The following is a 23,417-nucleotide window of genomic DNA, read 5'->3' as shown; positions in this document are numbered from 1 at the left end:
TTTTCCACTTTTTATTTTTTAATGAATCATACGTAGAACGAGTTATTAAAAGCCAGTAAAGTTACATCACTTAAATTCCTCACATCACCATTTTGAAAATCCTGTTGCCCACTCAATATCCTGCCTCTGGATTTCGGTTTATGTGCTCTAGTCCCTGTAACGTGATCTGCAGGACAAATCTGTGGTCAAAGAGATATCCTTTAACAGAGAAGACGTGGAGTTTTACCGAATTATTCTGCACTTCCCATCCTCTCTGTGGTGTAGTAATTAAGCGACTACCTCATCAAATGAGACAGAATGGAACTTATAAGCTGTAGCACATGTGGTATGGTGCAGTGCAGAAAAGCATGGTGCAGACATTTTGAGAACGGGATAAAGCTGAAAAATAAAGCGTGGATCTATCAGTTCCATGAAATGTTCTCTGTAATGTCAGTTTGTTTCCAGTGCCAATATAAAAGTCCTGGCACTTTCTGCAAGAGATGCAATGATGTTTTAGGGACACGCATGATGCCCCTCTGTGTGATTTTGTGAAAATAAAAATTCTCAAGCTAGATTTGCCACACTGCTGGTAGAAATGCAATAGCAGTTTTTATTCTGCCCATGAATAAAGGTTCTGTTATGCAAAACCTATGTGAAATTTGTAATGTTCAAAAATGATATATTAGGTAGGATAAATTTTATAACATTTATTAAAAATCAGACCAACCTGAGTCTACTAAAGCTAAAAGCATACCATACAGAATCTTAAAATATTCCATTTAGGTAGAATAAGTTCCTCTTTGTGGTTTATTAATACAATTACCAAAGAAACTATTTCTTTTCTTGCACAACAATAGCTTTCTATAAAGCTGTTTAGCAAATCCTTTCCAGTGAAAGGAGACTTGTTTTTGATAGGCGTGATAGCAAAACAGTCAAATAAGTAATAATATTCCTGTGTTAGGGTACTTTAAATTTATAGTTTACAGATCTCCTTCTATTGTATTTAATTTGTAAAAACATTGTGCGGGAAGTTTTACGAAATAAGGTTACTTTTTTAAAAGAAGCACTTTGTCGAATATTTCCTGTGGATGGAAAAAAAAAATCAGTTCATATCTGAAGCGTTGCGTCCTGCCTGTTTCTCACAGCCTTCCAGACTGCCAGTTCAGATTGCTGCAGCTCACCCACCTCCCCCTCGGAGCTCTGTTAGGTCTTTGGCTGCACCCTGCTCTCAGCTGACTTCTGTGACACCACTACTAAGGATTTCCTGTGAACCATAGCCTCCATGATCCCTGGGAAGGAGCTGTCTGTTTCCTGCGAGTCCTCGCTGTTCTGCGACTTGGTGCTGTCCTGGGAATCGTGCTTTTGCCTCGACGCCCTGCTCTGCTCCTCCTTGAGCTCGAGGTAGGAGCGGGAGAAGGTGTGAAAGATGGAGGTGACGGGGAAGGCCATGAGCAGGATGCCGCTCAGGATGCTGCTAAGAGCCACCACCTGGCCGGGGATGCTGCGGGGGACCATGTCCCCGTAGCCCACCGTTGTCATGGAAATGACGGCCCACCAGTAGCAGCCCGGGATGCTGGTGAACTCCTGCTTGGCTCCCATCTCGCTCTCGGCCAAGAAGACCAAAGGGGAAAAGAGGGCCATGGCAACGCACAGAAAGAGCAGGAGGAGGCCGAATTCCCTGGTGCAGCGACGCACCGTGAGGCCCAGCGTCTGCAGGCCCAGAGAGTGCCGGGCCAGCCTCATGACGTAGAGGATTCGGAGGGCCCGTAACACTCGCAGGACGAGGCCCACCTTCTCCAAGTAGCTGTTCCCAGAGCCAATGGGCTTGTTGCCCACAGAGAAGGAGTCCACGATAAGGGTGATGTAGTAGGGCAGGATGGCCATGACGTCAATGATGTTCAGCGGTGTCCTCAGGAACACGCACTTGCTCTGTGTCTGGATGAAGCGCAGCAGGAACTCCAGGGAAAACCAGGCCACACACACTGTCTCCAGCACAAAGATATTATAACACCTCTGGGAGCACTCACCCTGGAATAGAAAGACACCAGAGATCCAAGAGATAAAACTATTAGGGTTAGCTGGACTGCACGACACGAGGAAACCAGAGCACCCTGTGAAAACCCACACAGACACGGTGAGAACATGCAAAAATCAAAGAAGGCGCCCCAGGCTGGAACTGAATTTAGGACCCAAGAGCTATGAGGCAGCACTGCTAACCACCATGTTGTCTACAGATGCTTCATTTTACATTTTTATCATTTTATACTTTCCTACCTACTTTCAGGTAGGACTCTATGGTCGCAAATTCGGGCTTAGGTCAAGGGACTGCCCAAGCAGTGGTGTTAAATTGGCTGAGCACCACTGATTGTAGGGTGGGATTAGTGTGCCAGAGCTCTATTGGGTCTTGAAAACATAGTGTCCCCTGTGGCCTCCAGGGTACCTTCATGGCATATGGTGCTGACTGGGAGAAATGTGCCTCTCCATAGGGTTCCTCTTGTGATGTGTTAAAAGACAATTGGCTCAAAAGTTGGGCGGGACAGAGGAGTCTGCCTCCACTTCCTCATATTCCCCTTATTCCCCTTGTGCGGTCACAGGGTTTGTAGCTTCCAGCTGAGATGTGAAAGACATGATCGATTGTTGATTTTAAATCTGGTGGGCCTAACTGAACAGGTACATTTCTATATTTATCTTTACAAAAATAAATTAAAAACTATCTATTTTGTGTGACCCTGGATTCCTGCATCTGTGATTCTCACAACACAATTTATAAATGGATAGAATGAATTAAAATAAGATGCCAGAAACCGCAGTTCAGTAACAAATTAAAAATGCACTGAATACTGAAACACAGGGTTCTCCATTAATCCACTCCATTGCAGTCCATTAAAGAAACCATCACTTTAGCTGCGGCATTGATTTTGCTTACCATCAATTAAATAATTAAGGCTGAAGAGCCCTGCATAAGGCACTAAAAACATTTTTTCCCCCCCCCATCATACAGAAATTTCCTGTAACTTCAATTTTCATTTGCTCCTATGGATGTGTGCTGTGCCTTTTTCCATTGTTATTTCTGCTTCAGATATCATCAGCCTTGCCAGCTCTGCCTGTTAAAAATAGCTTCTAAGAACAAGCCTAAGCACGGACCACAGGGGAGGCCGAAGAGTGTTGTGCACTAAGAGAAGTGAAAAGTCTCTTGCAGGTTTTTATGTGGCAAAGCTCCAATACGTTCCACACTTCCCTTTCCGAGTCCATCACGTATGTCAGCTTTGTGTAATGTCCTGTCCGTGGAAGAGTCCCTGTCGGCTCAAAAACCTTGTTTTGAGGGAATTGATCAGGCAATTATTTTCACAGGTCGATTCAAAGAATCGAATCAAATGGTATTCAGCTGGAAAGCTAATCATCTCAATGATGTCACTTGCGATCTGAAAAATAATGAAGTAAAGAACAAGTACATTTCTAGAAAAAAAACTACTGTAGCCTGTCTTAATCCAGGGACACTTCTGGTCATAATACAATTCTCCACTACTTCAAGATTTCAGAAACAGCCCAGACCCACCAGGAAAGTAAGTTTCAGTTTTATAAAATTACATATAGTATCTTATTTTTTATTGTGTTTCAAGGAAAGCTCCACAGAAAGGAGCTCACAAAAATATTCTGACTTTCCTGTCGACCCCTTTAGATATTCTGTGTATCTGATATTTTTTCTGTATATATTACTCAAAATAGGAGAATAGAGAATTGTTACTTAAGTTTATTCACAACATACCTCTCCTTTGTTTTGCCTTTTTGTTACATTAGGCTCTACAGTAGCTAATCAATACCTCTATTGGTATTAAGAATGACCACGAGTGACTGTCTTTATCAGATAATGTTCTGTGTTTCAAAAGAGTGTCAAGGAGTGTGAGATATTAAGATTTCTTCCTGAATACTAGATAAATTAGTCAGTCAAACAGATCCCTGAGAGTCCTAACAGTAGAATAAAGCACATAAGTGTATAGTTGATATTGATAGATTTCCCCAACCCATTACTCAGTTTTCTGGAAGCATTTGTCACAGTTTGGAACTGATATGATAAAGCAACATATAGTAAAAGTTCACCTAAACCTATTACTGAACTGCATCTGCAGATATTCCTTGTCATATTTCAAGTCCTTCATTTCATGGTATCTTCTGCCTATTTCACCTAGTTTTTCTCTCCCTGGAATCTGCTTTTTGTTTCCAGTTTAAACTATGTCTCATTATGAACTGTTATGCATGTACGTAAAGTCAGTTGCACAAATGGTTATGTTTACAGTATATGGTTAAAATGATTGTCATGTCATTTACCACACTGCTTTATACCATACGGTGTCGCAGGAACCCAGAGCCTACCCAGCAAGCAACGAGCGCAAGGCAGTATACACCCTGGACAGGGTGCCAGTCCATCACAGGGCCAGTGCAAGCCAATCACACATGGGGACAATTCGGAGGCCACGGTAAAGGCCAAGGGGAGAAATTTGTCCCGGACACCTGGATAATTCTCTACTCTTATTGAGAAATGCCCGGGGATCTTTAATGACCACTGAGAGCCAGGACCTCGGTTTAACGTCTCACCCGAAAGACGGTAAAATGATTGTATATTTTGTTGAATCATGCTGCGTAGGGTTTATGAAGAAATTATGACCGTGTTTTTTCATCTCATTCAAGTAGAATGTCACACAGTTGGATGCAATGGTGCTATGTATCCTGTGATGCTGAGGTCTAAAAAAACATCACAACTCTCAGGATATGGTGAAAACTATTAAGAGTCTTACAAGTAGCCTTAAAGTATCTAATTTCTCCTACCATAATTTTCAAAACTATTCACTGCCAATATTTGAAAACCTCTAAAACTATTCATCCACTAAACACCCCCACCACTAACAAAGTATACAGCTGTATATTTAAACTTAAAGCATCTCCTACTTGTTCAGGTCTAACGAATTACAGTATATTTAAACACAAAGCTCTCCCTTCTGGTTTGGTCCAGCCAATTATGGCACATTTAAACATAGTTCAGGTCACAACAGTTACAGATTCACTTCTTACTACAGAAACCTGAAGCAGTGGGGAAGTCTGTTGCACCAACAACCTGAAAAACTCACTGCTGATCAGGATATCCCTAGTAAGACAAAATGTGACAAATACAATATTTATAATGGATAGGGGTTTGTGTTGATGTAAAGTGTGTATATCTGCCGATTGTGTCCCTTCTCCTGTTTCCAGGCACCTTGGCTGCTGCTGATGGATCACGTAACAAGGACATGGAAGTCAGAATTCCAGAGAGGAAATGTTTGTGCATGTCTTGTTTGTCAGTTCTTCATCATCACATACCCTTTCATGCTCTTTAACTTGCATATTTTTCCATCCTTTACATTTCCTAAATAACAAATACTTCCACATTTTCAAACCTAAAGGTTTGAGTGATAATTAAAATATGTCTTCAGCAGTAATGATGGTCTCTTGACCTTAAGAAGGAAGAATCTTATTCTACGTCTCCAGTAATTCCTTCCACTCTCCTGAAGACAAGTACTAATTAACCATGATTTATTCTAATATTTCACAAAGAATGATTGAACACAGCCATAAATTCATAAATTTTATATTGTATGAAAAAAGCAAATCATGAGAATTAACTTGTGGCTTCTGAAAGTAATTGCTGATGTCCCCTCATTTTTCATTGAACTTTCATTTTATAAACTTTATTAAATGAAAGCCGTTTTTCACCCCAGATCTGCAGAAACTAATCCTACTGTCACTAATTCATAAATTCTTTAATTTACTTTTGGCATGCTGCAATATCTGCAAATCCCTTGTATAATTAATTTTCCACAGCTGCAAATAGGCTCATAAATATTTGAAGATATAATTACAAGTGCTTACTTCTCTATTAAGTGAAAAGTGCCACTGGGAGAGTAATGGTCACAGTGCAGTCAATAGATGTGTGTAACCCCACTCAATACAATGACCTGACTGGGGTTCCACAGACAAAACTGTATTTAATGCTTCCTTTCCACCTGACAGCATAGAGTTAATCTTGGATTGTTCCTTTGCCAATGTTTTAATCATATATCCATATTGAAGAACTTCATATTTTCAGGCATCTTCATTTCCCTCCACATTTGCAGCACATAAGAAAGGTTGCGCACAGAGCCATTCACAAAGCTGAGGGATACAAAATTCCCATCAGCTGATTCCCGGGAGATCTCACAGAGACAGTTTTAACACAGACCACTCCCCAGTCTTCTATTTTACTTAAAGAAATGTCTCCCATTTTCTGTCCTAAACTTACCGAATCATTGCTGTAAGGTGGTTTGTACAAATGCTTATAAAGTGCATTTGCAATTGTTATATTGCGTAGTGTTTATGAAGGAGTTATGACTGAGTTTTGAATACCTACAGTAACTCATTATTTGTACACTAATGTCTGGTTGCTCTCCTTTCACTGTCCTTTTACTGTATGAAGCATTGGCACTGATGAGTGCATTTCAAACCACAATGAAAGTAAAATGTACACAGTAACGTGTAAAACCTCCAATTTACATCACAACATAGAATACATCTCCAGGTACTGTATGCGCATGCATATCCCGCATTTCAGAATGAGGCAGCAAAACTTCAGATTACGTCAAGTGACCCTATTTCATTGTAAACAAGCAGTCTTGTGAATACATCTCTTTCATGCTAATAGAAATGTTGTTCTCAACTTCAAGATGGTTTTAGCCAACAAATACAAATTACTTGTTAACTCTACATGCAGATCACGTTGGAACATTTCTGCAGAGAAATGTCCGCTGCACAACATGTACTTGCACATCGCATTGCATTAGTCATTATAGTGACTAGTGAGCAGGAAGGGCTTCGCACAATTTCTCGCTCTCGCCCGTGTTGAGACTAGTATATTGCAACAAAATGGAGACCATATAGTACTTTCACAAAGTTCATGATTTTGTGCTTAATTTGGAATTTGTTATTCTTTGTTATACCATCCATTAATTTATTTTATTACCAAGATTTAGTATCTGGTTTGAGAAACTGGGACTGTAGTTCCCTTTTAAATGATACTATACATATTATTGTACTAATACTGTAATTTAGTTTAATTTATTTGTGGTATTTGGTATTTTTTTTATTTTAGAGGGCCAAATCATTTCCTGAGACAAAAGCAGTGAAACATCTATTATTAAAGAAGTTATAACTACATGTCTGACTTCAGTTAATATTTGTGCCGTTAATCTACGTCTCCAGTAATCCAGTAAGGGTCACTTACTACCCGATTATTGACATTGTACTGATGATTGATGTTCTTTGTGTATTATTTCCTATAAGGGGTTTGCATATAAGGGGAGTTTACACCCCGTATACTGAAGTAATGCCATTTTTTCAAGATTACTGGTGTCTAAATCTCATTTGAATTTTTCTCATCTTTTTTATATTCAGTTCTTTGTATATGGAAAAAACAAACTCGTAAATCTGTCAACCACCCAGACCATGAATTATAAAGGTTAGAAAAAATGTTCTTTTCTGCTGTTAAATGAATAGTTTCATATTCATGACCTTTTGTAACAAGAAAGAAAGAAGCAGGACTTTGATGGTTAAAATGGAAGAAAAAGCCAAGGTAATTTATATGAAAACCAAAGTATCAGGAGAGTGGCAGAAACAAGCCTTTCACTATTCAGAAGTGCTCTGTTAGAGACATCAAAGGCTGTTTCTGAGTTTCAGTTTTAAAATGAATTTCTTTCATAAAAGACAGCAGGCAATGGTACATTTCTCAAACCATCCATTAACTATGAGGGAGCATATTCTAAACCTTTCAACTAAAGAGGTTTCTCAATCCATTCTTATTCCTGTTAAGACATGGCTATTAGTCTTATTTACTAATGACTTCGTGAAAGGTAGATTATAAAGGTTAAAACAGAAATGAACTATTTAAAATCCTGTAAAAGGAATGAGTTGCTCAGTTCATTCGTTTAATATCATTCAAAGCAGCACACTGCAGAAAGCTAGAAATACAGGAAACAAATGGCACTGCAAAACCAAACCACGATGTTTGCAATGGTTTTTCAATAAAAGATATTTAACTGATGTTAAAAGTGGTAAAGAGCTTTTTTGTTTAATCTCTGGAAAGTATTTTTTTCCCCAGTAAATGAGATGACATTTCTTACACGGAATGTTTTCAGTATACTTTGCACTTTTGGAATGTAATTTGGATTTGAATGAAAAGAAAGTTCATTCCCGCGCTCATACTAACCCAAAAAAGAAAAAAAAAATCACTTTGTGCGACGCTAGACTTAAAGAATTTAACAAAGAATGAAAACCTTTCCATTTAAGTGCAGGAGTGGGCTCTGATTACACTCACAGCTTTCTTGCATAAACCACAGTAGTATCATACTGTACAAAGCTTTTGCAATTTTTGAAAAATTGCATTTTGTCATGGATGTTAGAAAAGCCTGAATACGATGTTAATTTTAAGAATAAATTGGAATTAAATGAATAAATTTCAATACATTTCCAAAAGGAAAGGAGAAACAACAACAATATGACAATTTTAAATTCATCGAGTTATAAAAGAAGGGTCAAACCCTGATGTTGCTCACGTAAGCCTGCCTACGGATAAATATCAGACTTCTTGCTGACTCTCTGGCATGTTTCATTTTCACATCCCTCTCTTCATCCCCAACCCATCTTTCTGCCAGCAGCAGCTCCCCAGCTTATCCTTCATTAAAGGGGGGAGGGGGGTCCGACACCCCCATTCTTACAGAGAATGTCATTCTGCTCAGTCAGGTGAGTCAGCCTAATAAGGCTCACTAGGCGAACCGTGCTTCTTCTCTGCCTTAATTATGGGTTTGACCAAACTACTGAAATATAATTGGAGAGTCAAAATGGGAAAGATAAAGTGCCTGAAAGGAAAATTTAAGAGGATTCCTGTGCTCTAACCACATGTCACATCTGGACACTAAACACAAGACAAGTTCAGAAACGTGTAAGAGTCCATACTGGGGAAAAAGTCATGAAAGCACTGGAGGGTGAACAGCAGTGCGTGTGTCCTTGGCATTAATCCCAACGCGATGAGGTTAAAATGAAATGGTAACATGCTGGACACACAGCGAGCCGAGTGGCTCAAGGCTGGATAAGGGAAAGTCCAAACTCAGTGACCTTAATCCACGTGAAATGCTACAGATCGGTTTGACAAAAGATCGATCTTCAAACATTCCACATCGTCAATGGCTGATTGTCTAGATTCACCAAAACATCATACACATTTGCAGAACTCTTAATTACACAGCACAGCAGCAGGGTGAAAATTACGTACTGCACAATGATATAACATCTGTCTATATGTATGGTATATAATTTAATGTGTACTGTATACTCAGAAGTGGGGAGTGTTGAAATCAAGTGTAAATAACACTTTCTCATAAATACTGTAAAATACTTTCATTAAGGTTAATCGGTGCCACTGTTCAGACTTGATACAGATAGATATGAAGTGATCTGAAGAGAAAAACAAGTCAAAGTTGCACACAATGGAAGGCCTTGTGGTGAATTTTAAAGACTGAGCTGTGAATAGTGTTCCTTTTACACTCTTCACTGGTCACTGGATCCATTCCTAACATAACTGATACGGAGCTCTGGATGCTGGGGTCCCTAATGCTAATAAACATGGGGGAAATAAATATTCAAGACTGACACGGAAATGAGTGCTTGATGGCCGTGATCAGCTGTCCATTCCTCCTGCCAACAGTCAGAGCGAGAGAACAGCCGAACAATGTTACCGATGTGTTCAATACTGTCACTGCAGGTTTGGATTGATTGTGAACAGCTGTTCAGTTAAACACGTTCACTGTGCACGGGTATTGAACAGCACTTTCTTATCTCAGCTAAGATGTAATGTTGTACGTACAGTTTTTGTCCTGTAAACATCTCAGCGAGCAGCTCTGAAATGTTATCGTGAATTGGCGTTGGCAACAGTGATTACTGATCTCAGCGTGTCTTGATTTCTACTTGTTAGAGACTACAGACTTCTACATCAGTGTTCCCTGTTGCTGGGACATTTGAGTAAATTATTTCAGCAGTGGTTCATCATTTTTGACCCATTCTGAAATATCCCAGAAATGTTTATCCAGGCGTTAAATGTTGTATTAGGAAAGGATTTAAGAATGGTCCAGAATTACTTTGAAAATGCAGTTCAAATTTTAATTTTTGTATGTTTACGATACCACAATATCACAAACTACATATCATGTAAGTAAGGCACTGTAAAAAAGTGTTTTATATATATATATTTTAAAACTACAGACATTGAATTGTGGGTGATTCTGAATTAGTGATGCAGACAAATGGACATCTGTTTAAAAACTGTCCATCCTTTCACCCATTTCCAACTATTTCTTCCAATTTAGGATTGCGGGGGAGGCAGAGCCCATCCTGGTAAGTAACGGGCTCAAGCCGAGGTACAACTTAGATGGGGTGCCAGTCCATCTTAGGGCAGACACAGACATAAACAACAGAGTCACACAGGAATAAACACACAGTCACAGAAGCCAGTTAACCTCGTAGTATGTTTTTCGACTGTGGAAGGAAACCAGAGTATCCAGAGGAAACCCACGCAAATACGGCCAGAGAACGTATAAACTCCACATAGACGGCACCCCAAGTCTGAAACTGAACCCAGGGCCCCAGTGCTGTGCAGCAGCAGTGTTAACACTATGGCAGCCACCATACCACCCATTTATAAACTACGTTTCTCATTATACACCACTAATACACAAGCAGACTGTGTATGTTTGACCTGCAAATGGACAGAATTGAATGAGACAACATTTTGATAAATAGTGATACATTTTGAGTATAGTTGTAAAGGCAGATGATGCACCACAGGACGGACAGGAGTTTGATAACTGGATTTATGAATGATTACATATTACTTAATTATTTTTATTATGCAGCAGGGACCTCCTGTACGGTTTTACTCTCAATGTCCACACCAACCAGACATTCATTTAAATAAAAGCCCAGTGGCAATTTCTAATGCCTTGATAATGTTTGATAGTTGAATTGAAAAATAAAAACACCAAAGAGAAATAGTTCATAGCCCTTAAGTATGATTGTTAAAGTACATCTTGTTGAACAGACAAATTGTGTTGTGAAATGTGTTTGTCCATTCACTTTATCCACTCTAAAGTTCAGAGATCACACCAGTGTTATAAGGGAACTGCATCACTATTTTTATATTTTGGGGTTAAAAAGAATCAGCATTGATTATAAAAGTACACAGTTACATGTAAAACCTCCAATTTATATCACAAAATAGATTACATGTCATGGATGTCATGTCATGTTCTGCAATTCAGAAGAAGGCACCAAAACTTCTGGTGACATGTTGAGGCCTAATTACATTGTAAACAAACAGGCTTGTGAATACATCTCTTTTAATCCAATAGAAATATTGCTCTAGGTTTTGAGACCGTTTCGCTGACTAATACTACTTGTTAACTCTGCATGCAGATCTTGTTGGAACATTTCTGCAGTGAAATGTCTGCTGCACAACCTGTACTTGTTCGCTTGTACATTGCATTACATTAGTCATTCCAGTGACTAGTGAGCTGGAGGGGCCACATCACGTTGCAAGGTGTGGGAACTCGAATGCAAGTTTGCAAACTTACATTCGAGTACTTTTACAGTACTCACAGTACTTTTAGAAGCTTCATAATTTTGTGCTTAATTTGAAATCTGTCAAATTTTGTATACTATCAATGAATTTATTTTGTTACGGAGACTTAATAACCGGTCTGAGAAATTAGGACTATAGTTCCCCTTTAAGGACACGGGTGAGTTTAGGAAAGGCTTGAAGCTGCATAACTGTGCATTAGCCATCTTTCCTGCAGTTCTCATGCATGGATTCCCTGTTGCCTTGAAAATGTCATCTCCTCAACTGTGAGCGCAGAGAGTGAACCACATGCCCTGGCTGGAAACAGGAGTGTTTCTCCTCACAATTCATTCCCATTCTGTCACATAAAACACATCTGGGCTGTACAGTGTAGTAATCCGTGAGGCTGAGTTTTCTTTAGTATTAGAGGAGACAGCCGAGTACTTCACCTCAAACCATTTTGACACGTCTGTGTAAGCCCCCAACCGAGAAAAGGTCTTGATCTACACTGTAGACTCTGGCTGATGCAGTCACCATTTTGTAAGCACACTGCTTTGTACATCTGGTACTTTGCTGTAAAATGACTTTGGAATCACCTATACTTTTTTAGTGTACACACCCCCTAATGGACACCAGGAGTGGGAGGTAGATTTCTGCCATGCCTGTCCTTTTGGCTTTAAAATCAATAGCTCATCTTTCGATCCAGCAGCCAGGATTCACATAACCATCAGGACCCATCCAGCCCCTGAGTGTTTCAGAATGATTTTCAAGCTATACCTATTCTTTATTATAACCTAGAAATAAATAAAAAGCAACCTGAATAATCAGAACAATCTCAGGAAAGATATTGCTCACACATTGCACTTCATACTTATGGAGCGTTCATACTTATGTGTTTGAACAATGGCAGCCTTCTCCTTTCAGAACCACAACCCAGGATTTTGGATTGATGACAAGGAAACAGTACAGCCCAGGGAAGTGCAATTTGTTTTTCACGACTTGAATGAATCTGTACATTTAGAAAAGAACGGATAAAATCTTCTTCTGTACTGCGTAAATGGAAAATTCTTATTGCCATCAGTTATTTTAGGTAAGCCACCGGATGACCTTAAACAAGCAAGAGCTACACATGAGGCCCAGGAAGTCATCAATCACAACAACAAAACTAGACAAGACCGGAAAACCTGCTGGATTTTGTTATAAAAGTGACTGCAGAGAGGGGTTTGTTTGCAAGAATTTCAACATTTAAAATAATATGTAACATCATAAATCATTCAAAGTATTCAGTGGTTTATTGGGCTGGATGTGGCATATTTTGTGCCTCTGAAATTTGTGCACTTTCTTGAAGGATGACAGAAGTATAACTTGCTCATCTGTATCTGCTTAAGCTTTACTTGTGAGGAAGGTCACTCATTTTTTTAAATAAAATTAACATTAATGGGAACAGCACAGGTCAGGTTGCATTCAGATAATACCAACAACACACTTTATCCTTCCACAGATACTGTAGTTAACAGTTAATATCTATGTGCAGAAATAATTAAATCATGCACTGTAAACAAGCTAAAATTATCCACATTTGCTATCATTATTCCTTAAAAGAAACAGTAATTCACAAGAAATAACAACACCCCAAAATTAACCATATTGAAAGGTTTTCATCACAATAATAATTGGCTTAACCCGCCCAGCTGAGGGCTAACCTTCTGGCCAGAGGGCGAGGAGGCTGGGACCCCCATACAGAGTGAGAGAAAGGGATTAGATCTAGAATTTATAACGTTTTAGGTGAAAAAAAAAAAGACATCAAGAGGATTAAAATTACTGACAGCTAAGGCGGATTGAGTTTGTCTGTTGGCCTCCCTCCCGAATTTTCATTATAATTATAACTCCTTGTACAAGCAGCCCCACCTGCGTTCTGTGCCAGAAGCCCCCCTAAACACCAGATCTGGTAGAGAACAGAGAAAATCATTCAGTAGTAGTTTTACAGGGGAACTTTAGGGAGGAAAGATTGTATAATTTCAAAGTGGAATTCAGCCAGGACACTGGAAGTTAACTCTTTTGAAAAGTGCCAGGGGATCTTCAATGCCAAAGCAGTCAGGACCTCAGATTGATGTGTGGCAACCTGGTTTTCCTAGTAGATCTCTGAACCCGAATCCTGACTAGGCCCCGCCTTGCTGAAGCTCTGAGATTTGAAAGGATCAGGAGACAGTGTGACAACACTGCTGTCACTGAATATTTACAGAGACATACAGTAGAAATCCTAAACTGGGAACCCATGCCTTAGGGTCAAACATTTATTTAAAAAAATAATAACATAGTAATCTCTCTACCTCATCTACACATACAGAACAGCAGAAGGGCAAGTATACTGAGAATGACATTATACACAGTGAGACCAGCCTGTTTTGCGCTGTGTATGCTGAATGCTGGCTTAGGATATGATCACACATTATAGTGAGGATATTAGAAGCCCACAGGCACCTGCTTGAAGATTATTCTTAGGTCTACAATATGAAATATGTTAAAGGAAATCATGCATGTTAACCATTTCAATTAATTCTCTTTACCTAAGGGTGGATAATGCATTCAAGATACCTCGGTTGGTAAAGAGTGTGTTACAGGTACTTTAGAGTCTGACGGAGCAATCATTAATTACAAGTGAAGATGTGAAGCCACTTCTGCAAGCCTTTTTATGTAGTAACTTTGTACCAGCGATCAAAGGCCAAACACACGGCTGTTTCTGTCCCTGTGAAAGACTGCCTCACACTTCCATTAACATCCAGTAAAACTCCTCCAGAGAAGCTAAAAGCTATACTTGTCTGAGGACATCAAAGCATGTAAGGTGTTGAGTGCAGTAAACAAAACGTTCCAGCATCAGCAATGGCAGAAGCCTTTAATCAAAGAGCTCTGTGCGGGATGTGGCTGTACAGTACATGACATCATGTCCCAGAAGTGGCCTGCATCAACTCCACAAAACCGTGGACTGTCCACTTGCAGGCTGATAGTCTTTCTCCCCTGCTCAGCCTCCGTCTTCTTTCTTGCCTGCCTCCGTTGGCTCGTTTAAAATCGTCCGCTTCGGCACATGATGCGAACCCACAGGGCAACACCTCATGGCAGTGCTGCCCTGTGTGAAGATCCCCCACAGCCAACTACAACTCAACTCAACTCCGATTGACAGGACAGAGGGAACCCGCCATGTCAAAGCGCACTCTGCTCCTCAGAAAACATCACCCAGAACTGCTGACCTCAAAAAAAAAAAACAAAAAAAAACAAATCGCTGGTGCAATCTAAGACAAGGTTCCCTTCCACTGAGGCACAATGTGAATGGAACATGTATTTGAGACATCATCAGTAGAAAACATATTTGAGCTGACTTGAGGCTTTACTCCTCAATGAAAGAGGGAACAGCTGGCACTACTCATTGAACAGGCTGAGGCCTGGATTAAAAAAAAAACAACAACCTGACCCATCACCAATGCCGAATTCCCAAATTAATACTTGATGGCAGTTTTTCTTGGACAGATGTGAGCACCTTCAGGCTATGTTGATGTTTTTTTGATTGGATCTGGACATAAGTCTCTGTTTTGCAGACCACATACAGTCTGTCAGCTTTGGAAGAATACACCTACGCAACCAAAATGTGCCTTTAAGTCAACAAATCCTTACATGTTTATTACTTTAAGTTAAAGCCTTTAACATGCCTGTTTCTTGTGCTTATTTACATAGATGGGGTATTGCTTTTCAACCTCCATAATAAGAAAACATAAGAAAATAAAGATGATAAGAAAGGTTACAAACAAGAGGAGGCCATGCGCTCCATTTAGCTAGTTTAGTAGTTAGTAGCTTCCTGATACAAGGATTGCACCAGCTCTCTCTTGAAAGAAGCCAGGATATTGACTTCAACAACATGGCTGCCTCCAGCACTTTGACATACAGTAGAACACATTGTCTTTGTCTATGCCAGCATTCAAGAGTCGTGTTTAGTGATTCGTCCATCCTAGTGAATGAGGGCAGACAGACTGAAAGAGAGTGAGAATCCACTTGTCTGCAGTTTCTGAAAAAGAATTTTAGCTGTTGTCTAGTTGTGTATTCAGCTATCATTAGCTGAAGGTTGCTTTTGTACTAATATCTTGGCTGCATTCAATCAGTAAAGTATTTTACCAATTGGCGCATCTGCCACTGAGACTGGAAAACTGAACTCATCCATGCTCTCTCTATACCTGTCAGTAAGTAGTACTCAGCTCACTAAATGAAAGGTTTCTTTGAGCTGGTTGAAAAGAAATGGCACCTGAAATAGCATTGATGAAACCAATTCATACATTATCAATAATATATTTTTGGTTTGGCAATATGAAAGTCGATATTTATTTGTTATTGCATTAGTCAAAGTAACTCCATATACTGTAATTTATTTTTATCCAAAAGAGTGGGCTGACTAATTTAAAGTACTTCATAACTTTTTAAAATAGTTGGCTTAATAAAGGATAATTATCTGCTTGACTTAATTATTCTCTTGTTGCATTATTTTACCCCAATGGTTAATTAAAATAGAGACCAGATGAGAACAATCCATTAAAGAAGACTTCAAAGTTTCTCCACCCTCTCTGCACCCCTCTACCCAAACACTTACTTCAATGTACAGTATTTATGTTCATCTGTTTTTACATTTACAGAAAAGGCCTTGAAACTGCAGGAATTTAAAGTCTCTAATACCCAATGGGGCAAATGAAAGATATTTTTAGCGTTTCAAGGTTCAGTAGTTAAAAAATAATGTGTCATTTCACTCATATTTACAGAACCGGTAAATACAATTTCAAAAGAGATGTCGGCTTCATTGCTGAAGGATAAAAACAGAGCCATTTGTACGGTTTGTTTAAGGACTCTCCAAAAGCTGTTTCTCCCTTTTCCAAGCTTGCATTTGAGAGGTGAAAAAATAGCTTTGAAATGACTACTTTGAAAGTAAAGTGTCAGAATTCATACCAGGAAGAAAAACCCCTGTCATTAAAACGATATATATCATTATACATCTTTGATTAATTAGTATCTTGTATATGCATTTCTAAGACTATCATTCCTTACATACAGTGTAGCTAAATGCAACAATTTAAATTTTGCAAGTCCAAGTATAAGTCAGTTCAAAGTCTGAATAATGTGCTTATTGACAGTGCTGTGGGGGTGCAAAGTCTCCCCTAGAAAAAAGGCTGTTGGCAAGATGAGAGGAGTGAAAAATTGAAAACACTTTTAAGTTAGAAAAAACCTTGTATTCTTCTTTTTGATCTGGTGTCAGCTGAGCTCATTTGTGTGAATGTTATGCAATCCCAGAAGTCTCCACATATTTATCACTCAATGTGCTTAGAGAAGGTGCTGAATACTCTAAATATTGTCTTTGCCACATGGCTAACTCTTCCCTACCCTTCCGGACACTAATGTATGTTAAATCAATTAACACAATTGAAGATTTACAACAAAATAAAGGATTTGAACACTGCTATGAAAAGCTTTTAAGTAATTTGTCATATGTTTTATGATATGCCAGCAGCCATATCTCCCTGCAACATCTGGAAACCCACTGAAGCTAAGCAGGTGTGAGCCTGGTCAGTACCTGGATGGGAGACCTTAGAAAAACTAAGGTTGCTGCTGGATGAGGTGTTAGTGGGGCCAGCAGGGGGCACTCACCTTGCGGTTTATGTGTGTCCTAATGCCCCAGTATAGTGATGGGCATACTATATTGTAAAAGGCGCCGTCCTTTGGATGAGATGTAAAACCAAGGTCCTGACCCTCTGTGGTCATTCAAAATCCCAGGGTGTTTCTTGAAAAGAGTAGGGGTGTAACCCTGGCACCCTGGCCAAATTTCCCATTGGCCCTTACCAATCATGGCCTCCTAATAATCCCCATCTATAAATTGGCTACATCACCCTGTTCTCCTCCCCACTGATAGCTGATGTGTGGTGAGCGTTCTGGCGCACTATGGCTGCCGTCACATCATCCAGGTGGATGCTGCTCATTGGTGGTGGTGGAGGGGAGTCCCCATTACATAAAGCACTTTGAGTGGAGTGTCCAGAAAAGCACTATATAAGTGTAAGCAATTATTATTATGTTTTAAGATTCACTTTGTAAGATTTAATCAAAAGTAAAAAAATAAACATAGTGACAATCCACTTTATCTTCACTTACAGTATCTATCAAATCAGCATGTTCGTAAAAGGTGTTCCTTGGTGTTGTGAGTTGTGAGGGCTTAGATAATTTGAAAACCTGCAGGAAAAGTGACAAATGTTGCAATCTGTATGATCTGAAATAGACATGTGCAAAGGGGAATAGCACAAAGCCCCATGCCTAAAGGTATCTTGTGCTTCAGCTTTGTATCTGGGTGGTAGCCTGCCAGTCCCGATTGCATTGTGGATACAGGGCCTGCTAAAACTTCATATTGTCTGACGTGTTTGAAAGCGTCTCATTGCTCGGCTGACTCTGCACTGCCTTGGGATGCTGTTACAGAATTACAGCAGTGAAGAAAGTCTAGACCACGCCAGCTTGAAGGTCTGAGAGTGCTGCACAGAGTGCCTCTAGTTGAGAGTGAAGAAGATTGATACACTCTAGTAAAGTGGACCTTCCCAAAGATCACAAATGGAGACAGTGACTTTCAGTGATTCCAGAGGTGTTACTACTATAATGCTCTATGCTTCAGGCCTGCTGGCACTTTCTGTGACTTTGAAACACTTCAAACTGCGAATCCCTACATGAATGAATGTGGCAAACCTGCATTTTTGGAAAAAGTAAAATAGAAAAATCTGAGAAAAAGGTCTGTGATGCTGTGGGTGTTCTTTGTTTTCACATTTTCTTATAGTACCTTAATCCTTTCTGCTTATTGTTTGGCTTAATTGTTCCATTTTCTCCATTCATTTTGTTAGTCAATTATATCCCCAACTGGAAGCTGGCTATGAGCTAGGAAGAAAGAGCTCTGATGTTCCCAGAGGAGTGGTTATCATAACCCAGATTCTCTTTCCAGTCTTCTAACAAGTCCAATAAGTCCAGTTGTGAAACCTTTGCTTCCCTGCTCCTGACACATGACCACTTAGAGGACAGAGCTCATTTTCACCCTCCAATAGCTCAGTTTCTCACAGGATTGATTTGGAAGAGATCATTCTCAGTCTGGTTCCTTGTTATCTTCCTAATACACTGACAAGAGTCCTTTCACGCCTATCTTATCTTATGCTTAAAGTACTGGGCTATCAGCTCTCCCTGAGGTGTTTGGACATTGGGTGACAGTATCTTTGGATGCACTTAAATTACACTTAAATTGTTTTTAAACTGTAACCAGATCTATCCATTTGGTTAGACTAAACTGTATTACATTTTTAATATAAATGCCTTTTCTCTTTTTTCAAATAGCATTAATCCTCAGTAACAATATCCAGTTTTTCCTGCATCATGTGGTTCCTTCATATCTAAGACATGTGAGAACCCACTCATCTCTCTTTATTTTCTACTCAAATACTTTGCAGATTTCCTTATCTTATCAACTTTGTGTCCAATTTCTGCTGTCACTCCTCTACACACATGAAGAATGTTCCACTAGCAAAGTGTTGGTTTATATTTCTTTTTCTTGTTCCTGTTGAGTTTGGAATTATCCTCTGTTTGTTTTTTTGACACTGCTCAGCACTTGAACATCTGCTAATGATTTTTGATAATGATAGGTTATAAGGTGTCATTCGAACCCCTTGCAGCAGAGCCACCCACTGCTAGCTCCCATTGGCCAAGTGTTCCCTTGGTTTCAACACTATGATATTCTTAATTGTATCTAATGCAGCTCCAAACGTAACTACAGTAGGAATGAACCTATAAGAACTTTGTCATTCAGCTCTGCAACCTCACTATTTTAAATGAATGATAAATGTCCATAAGCAGAAAACAATTATAGTAAAAAGGTCTAATCAGTCATGTTATCAGCTCAAGTAAGAGGCCTGAGAATCGTGTGGGAATGGAAGCTGGAATACCCTGGAAATGCAAGCAGAAGGATCAGAAATCCTTTCCTCATGTGTCTCCCAGTCCAATACTGTGGAACTCAATAGTCTTCATGTTTAACATACTTGTTGTGTGTTGATAAAACACCAGTAAAACAGCAGAACATTAACTCGGGAATTCTGGCTTATTACAGTCATACATTAAACAATAGTCCAATTAAAGAAAGAGGGAAAATGGGATAAGAACAGAGCCTCTGGCAAAACTACTGTAAATATTGTTTTCAGGAGCCAAATTACTTCTGTTTCAAATGAAATAAAAAATCTGGCTGGTCCTTTACTTTGTCTGTGGAGGCACACTAAAGGAAAATGTTGGAAATGCAATTTTCAGTCGAAGAGAAACAAGCCACAGTGTCTGGGTGCAGTCAAAACACATTTGTTCTAATTACAGCATGATTCATCTCTGGACCTTTAAACAAAATAGCTATTTTCTTCCTTAAAAATGAACGCAGCTAGGATGAGGTCATATGTCTGGTTAATTAAAAAATCATCATATACAAAACAAATGGAAGATGCCAGACAATGAGCATCAGCTCCCAAGGCAAGTCAATGGCAAAGCGTGGTATTAGCAAGTGTTTTTAATACATTGGGGGCCAATTCTTTTAAGATCTACAACTACCAATTGAATCCAAAACTACAGCTTTTTGAGAAGTACAAACACTGTTTGTTAAAATAACTCATTTTAGGAAAGCTGTGAAGAACAAATTTTGGTTGAATTTACATTTACTGTACAATTCCATTCTGGAATCTTAAGCCGTAAGTCCTGCCCAAACATGTATAAAGGACTTTCTGTAACGAACAATGTAGGTTGCTATGCAGGATATTAAATGAAATACCTACAGTATATACAGTAGTTGCAATTACATTAAGGCAACTACATATAACAGACACTCAAACGTGACCCTCTTAAAACCTTTTAGAACTTTGATCCTTTCAAAACAGGATTGTCTTAATTGCTTAATTGACTCAGGTGCTGATGGTCAATGTTATCCATGTTGTCAAAGCTGATACCCTGGCTGCTTTCCAGAAACAGCTGGATGAGATTCTCAGATCAATTAGATACTGACAAGCAAATGGGCCAGATAGGCCAAATATCCTGTTCTTGTTGGTGACCTTTAATATATTTCTATGGTTAACTGAAAAAAAAAGATTTCAAATGGAATGGAACAGAAGCATATGCAATAATGCATATAGCCAACCACAAGGATAACTTGTGCTGTTCCATCTTCCTTCCTAATCTCTCTCCTTTCTGGCTTTCAGGCCCATTAGCACACACAAATCTTTCTTGTTAACTTGAACAGGAGTTTTTGTGAGCTATGGTGAAGTGAAATGAAACTGTTACAGACACACGCTTCCCAAGAACACTCTAGAGCCCTAAGTCTCTGGTGCCTGCGTTCCAGCAGGCACGTCAGAACAGTCTGAACCTTGTCAGGAATCTGCAGGTCAGGTACTCAGAGGTGCAAGGTAAACTACCTGAGCTTAACAGTACAATGAGCAAAACGCACAGCACTCTCAACACCTGGGCAGTGTGGACTACAGCTCTATAGTCACCTTAGGAGACACAGTGCAGAATGATGGGTAGTTGGGAAAAACCCTGGACCAAAACATATAGTATCAGTGAGAAGCCATGGTTGCTTGTGTACTAATAAGCCTTGTATAAGGGTAAACAAATGATAAGCTTCTTTCTATTTAATACCTAATATCTAATATCTATAAAATATTCATCCTGGCATGGCAGAGTAGTAGGATGAGTGCTCAGCTCCATTTCTATTGAGGAACAGGGACTGATCCCTAGAGAAGATGATAAAAGTAGCCAATCATATCTCTCCTGCATTAACCACCATGTCACTGTACAGCGTGTCTCAGAACCTTTTTACATTTTAGATTATTTTGCAGAACAAATCCCACATGTAATAATTATAATAATAAAAATAATAATTGCTTACACTTATATAGCACTTTTCTGGACACTCCACTCAAAGCGCTTTACAGGTAATGGGGACTCCCCTCCACCACCACCAATGAGCAGCATCCACCTGGATGATGCGACGGCAGCCATAGTGTACCGGAACGCTCACCACACATCAGCTATCAGTGGGGAGGAGAGCAGAGTAATGAAGCCAATTCATAGATGGGGATTATTAGGTGGCCATGACTGGTAAGGGCCAATGGGAAATTTGGCCAGGACGCCGGGTTACACCCCTCCTCTTTTCGAGAAACGCCCTGGGATTTTTAATGACCACAGAGAGTCAGGACCTCGGTTTTACGTCTCATCCGAAGGACGGCGCCTGTTTACAGTATAGTGTCCCCGTGACTATACTGGGGCATTAGGAACCACATAAACCACAGGGTGAGTGCCCCCTGCTGGCCCCACTAACACCTCTTCCAGCAGCAACCTTAGTTTTTCCCAGGAGGTCTCCCATCCAGGTACTGATGAGGCTCACACCTGCTTAGCTTCAGTGGGTTGCCAGTTGCGAGTTGCAGCGTGATATGGCTGCTGGCTCATGTAGCCCATTCTTTTCTATTGTAAGTCCTGGTATATAGAATTTTGTAACAACTTCCTTAAAAGTCACCAACATGGTACCAACTCCCTACTCCTCTGTCCTATCCCCGTCTTTACTCATTTGTCCTAACCCTAACTCTACTCCTCTGACCTAACCCTGACCCATCCTTCTTCCTCTGAATGTTGGGAACATTCAATTACGACTTTTAAATAAAATACAGAACAATAAACATTTAGTGTAAATCACCAAATTGCCTTTTAGTTAAATGTTAAGATCTAGGAACAACCTAAATTATAAAGTTTTAATTAGGTAATATGTTGAGGTGCTATAATATTTTCTCATGTGAAATACACAGGACATTTAGTCTTTTTTTCTCGCAAAATATAAATCTTTTTCCTACCACCAACTCACTGATAGATAAAGTGACATGATGATTTAAAGTTACTGCTGAATATGATGCAGTCAATAGTCACTTTATTCTCTTTTTTTCCACTGAAATTGCATTTGCAGTTTGAGACTGGAAAATGTATCTAACACATACCTGTACTGCCAGGGTTATGTAGTGGAAAGGTAGTACATTCACAGACCCATTAGTCTCTCATAAAAATAAAAGGCAGTTAGGTGACAAACCTATATTGTTTAAGTATTTCTTGGGAAAAAAAGGCAGACGCAGCATTTTTTCTTCAAAGTACTGAACATGTCTTAAGCCTTCGACGTTAAATTATTTAGATTGTGCTTGTTTTGATGCACTCGTTTTCATTAATTCCCAATTGACAATCTACAGTATAATGTATTCAAAATTCTGGAGCCTTGCCTTTGTCCAAGGGCCGTCTTGTATTTTTCCATTATGAAGGGCTAATTAAGAAAGAAAACAATTTGTCCTAATGTTTACATTTTAGAATCTGCTTGCTTTGATTCCACCTTCCATTGCAGATAACTAGTTGCTTTGCATTTCTTTTTTAACTGCAATTGCTGAGATTTGTAAAGAAGTCTGAAGTTTTGTTTGATGTATTTGAAGCATGACTGAGAAAGATCCTTTTGGAAGAACTACTAAAGCCCTCTTGAGGGATACAACAAGGTACTGTATATTCCAATATAACCGTACAGCAATTAAACATAGTATTTTTACTGTTCTTCTTTACTATCATTTGTTTTTCTCAAATTTCCATAGCAGCAATTATTATAATTATCATATCAGACTGGGAGAAGATCACTGTGTTTATCTCTGAGACAGTAAACGTTTGTTAACAT

At 39.4% G+C, this 23,417-nt stretch overlaps 1 protein-coding gene and 2 long non-coding RNA genes across 5 annotated transcripts in view; 2 read left to right on the top strand and 1 right to left on the bottom strand.

Annotated features, from left to right (window-relative positions):
* Positions 1-666: 666 nt before the first annotated feature.
* The window catches only part of kcng2 (potassium voltage-gated channel, subfamily G, member 2), a 32,267-nt gene continuing 9,516 nt past the window's right edge, over positions 667-23,417 (bottom strand). For both annotated transcript variants that reach the window (XM_088601151.1, XM_088601150.1), the window contains one exon: positions 667-2,007. In XM_088601151.1, the coding sequence (XP_088457277.1) occupies positions 1,183-2,007 (825 nt within the window). In that variant the 3' untranslated portion in view covers positions 667-1,182. The remainder of the gene's footprint in view (positions 2,008-23,417) is intronic.
* On the top strand, positions 2,002-7,200 carry LOC148651174 (uncharacterized). 2 transcript variants are annotated; one of them, XR_015925685.1, is made up of 4 exons: positions 2,002-2,113; positions 3,059-3,542; positions 4,336-4,582; positions 5,224-7,200. It is a non-coding gene; the product is annotated as an uncharacterized LOC148651174 (long non-coding RNA). The 2 variants fall into 2 exon arrangements; XR_015925684.1 differs by lacking the exon at positions 2,002-2,113 and having other exon boundaries at positions 2,759-3,542.
* Positions 8,565-12,920, top strand: LOC148651173 (uncharacterized). Its single transcript, XR_015925686.1, has 3 exons — positions 8,565-8,781; positions 10,401-10,428; positions 12,572-12,920. It is a non-coding gene; the product is annotated as an uncharacterized LOC148651173 (long non-coding RNA).

The sequence above is a fragment of the Lepisosteus platostomus genome, chromosome 12 (assembly GCF_059453375.1).
Source record: "Lepisosteus platostomus isolate fLepPlt1 chromosome 12, fLepPlt1.hap1, whole genome shotgun sequence".
Lineage (NCBI taxonomy): Eukaryota > Metazoa > Chordata > Actinopteri > Semionotiformes > Lepisosteidae > Lepisosteus > Lepisosteus platostomus.
Note: the sequence above shows the minus strand (reverse complement) of the source record. Positions and strands in the feature narration are given on the sequence as shown.